Source organism: Chinchilla lanigera, unplaced genomic scaffold, assembly GCF_000276665.1.
Source record: "Chinchilla lanigera isolate Chin_1 unplaced genomic scaffold, ChiLan1.0 scaffold00016, whole genome shotgun sequence".
NCBI classification, from domain to species: domain Eukaryota; kingdom Metazoa; phylum Chordata; class Mammalia; order Rodentia; family Chinchillidae; genus Chinchilla; species Chinchilla lanigera.
Genome location: NW_004955417.1, coordinates 10,997,047 through 10,999,627, shown reverse-complemented (window position 1 = coordinate 10,999,627; position 2,581 = coordinate 10,997,047). Strand labels below are relative to the sequence as shown.

General features: G+C 41.0%; 1 protein-coding gene across 1 annotated transcript in view; it reads right to left on the bottom strand.

Annotated features, from left to right (window-relative positions):
• The window catches only part of Ints8 (integrator complex subunit 8), a 51,982-nt gene that overhangs the window by 28,070 nt on the left and 21,331 nt on the right, over positions 1-2,581 (bottom strand). The window contains exon 14 of the mRNA XM_005381819.2: positions 793-903. Within this exon, the coding sequence (XP_005381876.1) occupies positions 793-903 (111 nt within the window). The remainder of the gene's footprint in view (positions 1-792; positions 904-2,581) is intronic.

Sequence of the window (2,581 nt, the reverse complement as noted above, 5' to 3'; positions counted from 1 at the left end):
GTAGAGCACCTCTGCATTCAATCCTCGGTGCTTAAAAAAAAAAGGGAGGGTTTTAAAAAAAAATCTTTGGGGCTGGGGATTTAGCTCAGCGGCACAGTGCCTTCCTGGCAAGCACAAGGTCGTGAGTTCGATTCCCAGTACCAGAGAAAAACCAAAAAAAAAAAAAATCTTTGTACACAAGCTTCACCAACTGAATCCTAAAGAACACAAACAGTACTGTTCACATTCTCTAGATTTCGTTTTGTTTTAAACAGATGGGGTTTCACTATGTTGCCCAAGCTGGCCCTGAACTCCTAGGCCAGTGATAGAGAACCTTTCAGAGCTTTCAATGATACAAGCAGCCCACTGCAGCATGCATGCCACAGGTTTCCCACCACTGCTCTCAGGCTCAAGCAATCCTCCTGCCTTAGCTCTGGAGCAGCTTGAACTACAGGCACATGCCACCTCATCTGGCGTCTAAGCTTTTTAAACAATAGTGGTATGCACATGTCTAAGACTATTTGGTTAAAATTAAGAGAACAAAAGAAAGAGAACTAAAATAACTTTTTAAATGGCATTTTAGGCCTATCTTTTGAGGCTGGTGATTATGATTTTAAGATCAGGAAAAGGATGGGGATATAGTTCAGTGAGGCAGTGCTTGCCCAGCAAGCACAAGGTCCTGACTTTTGAGTGCTGGTAACAAAAAAAAAAAAAAATTTAAACGATTGGGAAAAAATCATTTTGATTCCTGACCTTCTGCCAAGATTTTTAAAGCATATTCGGAACAAGTGGTTGATGTACATTTTTACTCACCTTAACAACACTGCAGTGTAAACCTTTGGCCATGAGAATGTAAACCAAGTCTCTTGTTAAACTGTCCTTAATTCCCAGGATAACACCGCTATACACAGAAGGTACTTCCCACTAGAAGAAAAAAGAACGCATAAACACACACACAAAGAAGCCAAATCTGAGAAGCCAAGATGAGAATCTCTGAATAATCCTCAATCACATGAACACCATTCATAGATCATTTTCCAAAGGAAGGGAAAATAACAGATATAATGAAACACAAATCAAAATGAACATTTTCACTGAAATGAACAATAATTAAATGGACTAGAACTTTCTAAAGGATAAAGGGTGGGAGAAAAACACAAAAACTAGAACGCTTTATGTTTTAACTCATGTGAGCCTCACACAACAATACTATGAAGGTTTTGGTTCATTTTAGCTTTAAATGTTCTTGTTTTTTTTGAGGCAGGGTCTTACTATGTAGTGCAGGCTGGCCTTGAACTTCTTTATGCAGCCAGGCTGGCCTTGAACTCACAGTGATCCTCCTGCCTCAGCCTCCCAAGGGCTGGGATTTTACAAATGAGGAAACGGAGACACATAGAAGTAGGTTGTCTGAGATCATGCAGTGAGTAAATACAGAGCTGGGATTCAAACTCAAGCAGGACAATGGTTCAAGAACTGCCTCTCTTAGTTGTTATGTGCTACTGTACTTCTTCACCTTAAAAACACCAGTAACTTGCATCACTACTAACGAGGACCGATGAACGCTTACAATTTTTCGTTTCATTGCATTCGTCCTGTGTGCTTAAGTCCTATAAAACAGAAGTGAATTTCTGGTGGCTTTTTCTTTGCACTTGCAACAGGGGAGAACTATGCAATGTGTTAGCAGTGCTGCCACAGTCCTTTAAATTTCTGCTATGGGATTACTGTTTTTACTTCTAAGCCACATTCTATTGAAATCGTGTTTTAAAAGCTATTTTCAAGCTAGGCATCGTGGTGCATGCCTATAGTCCTCGCACTCAGGAGGAAGACTGAGGCAAGAGGATTGCCAAGAATTTGAGGCCAGCCTGGACTACATAGTGATTTTAAGGCCAGCATGAACTCCAAAGTGAGACCCCGTTTCAAAATACCAAATACATACATACATACACAAAGAACTGTTTTTACTTGTACTTTCCATGCAGGAAACTTTCAAGTAGATAACCTCAGAAATAAATTTATTTTATGTATGGGCTTTTTTTTTTGGTGCCGGGAATCAAACTCATGACCTTGCGCTTGCCAGGCAGGCGCTGTGCAGCTGAGCTAAATCCCTAGCCCCCTATGTGCAGGCTTTTAAAAGAACATTTAGCCAAGCTGGGTGGAGCACGCCTGTAATCCCAGCACTTGAGAGGCTGAGGCAGGAGGATCACCATGAGTTCAAAGCCAGCCTAGGCTGCATAAACAAGTTCAAGGCCAGCCTGCACTACATAGTGAGATCCTGCCTTAAAAAAAAAGGAACATTTCAAGCCAAAATATTCTATAAAGTTCTTAGTAAACTAGTTCCAAGATGGGCTTTCAGTATTCATGACAGTTATTAAAAGCTAAAACAAGGGAGGACACACAGCAGAGTGGCAAAATGCGTGCCGGGCATCGTGTAGCCCTGGGTTAAGAGCTCACAATGGGGTGGGAGGACACACTAAACAACACACAGTAATGATTAAAGACTGTGTCGGAAAAAAAAAAAAAAAAAGACAAAAAAATTAAAAAAATAAAAAATAGGGCTGGGGATTTAGCTCAGCGGCACAGTGCCTGCCTTGCAAGCGCAAGG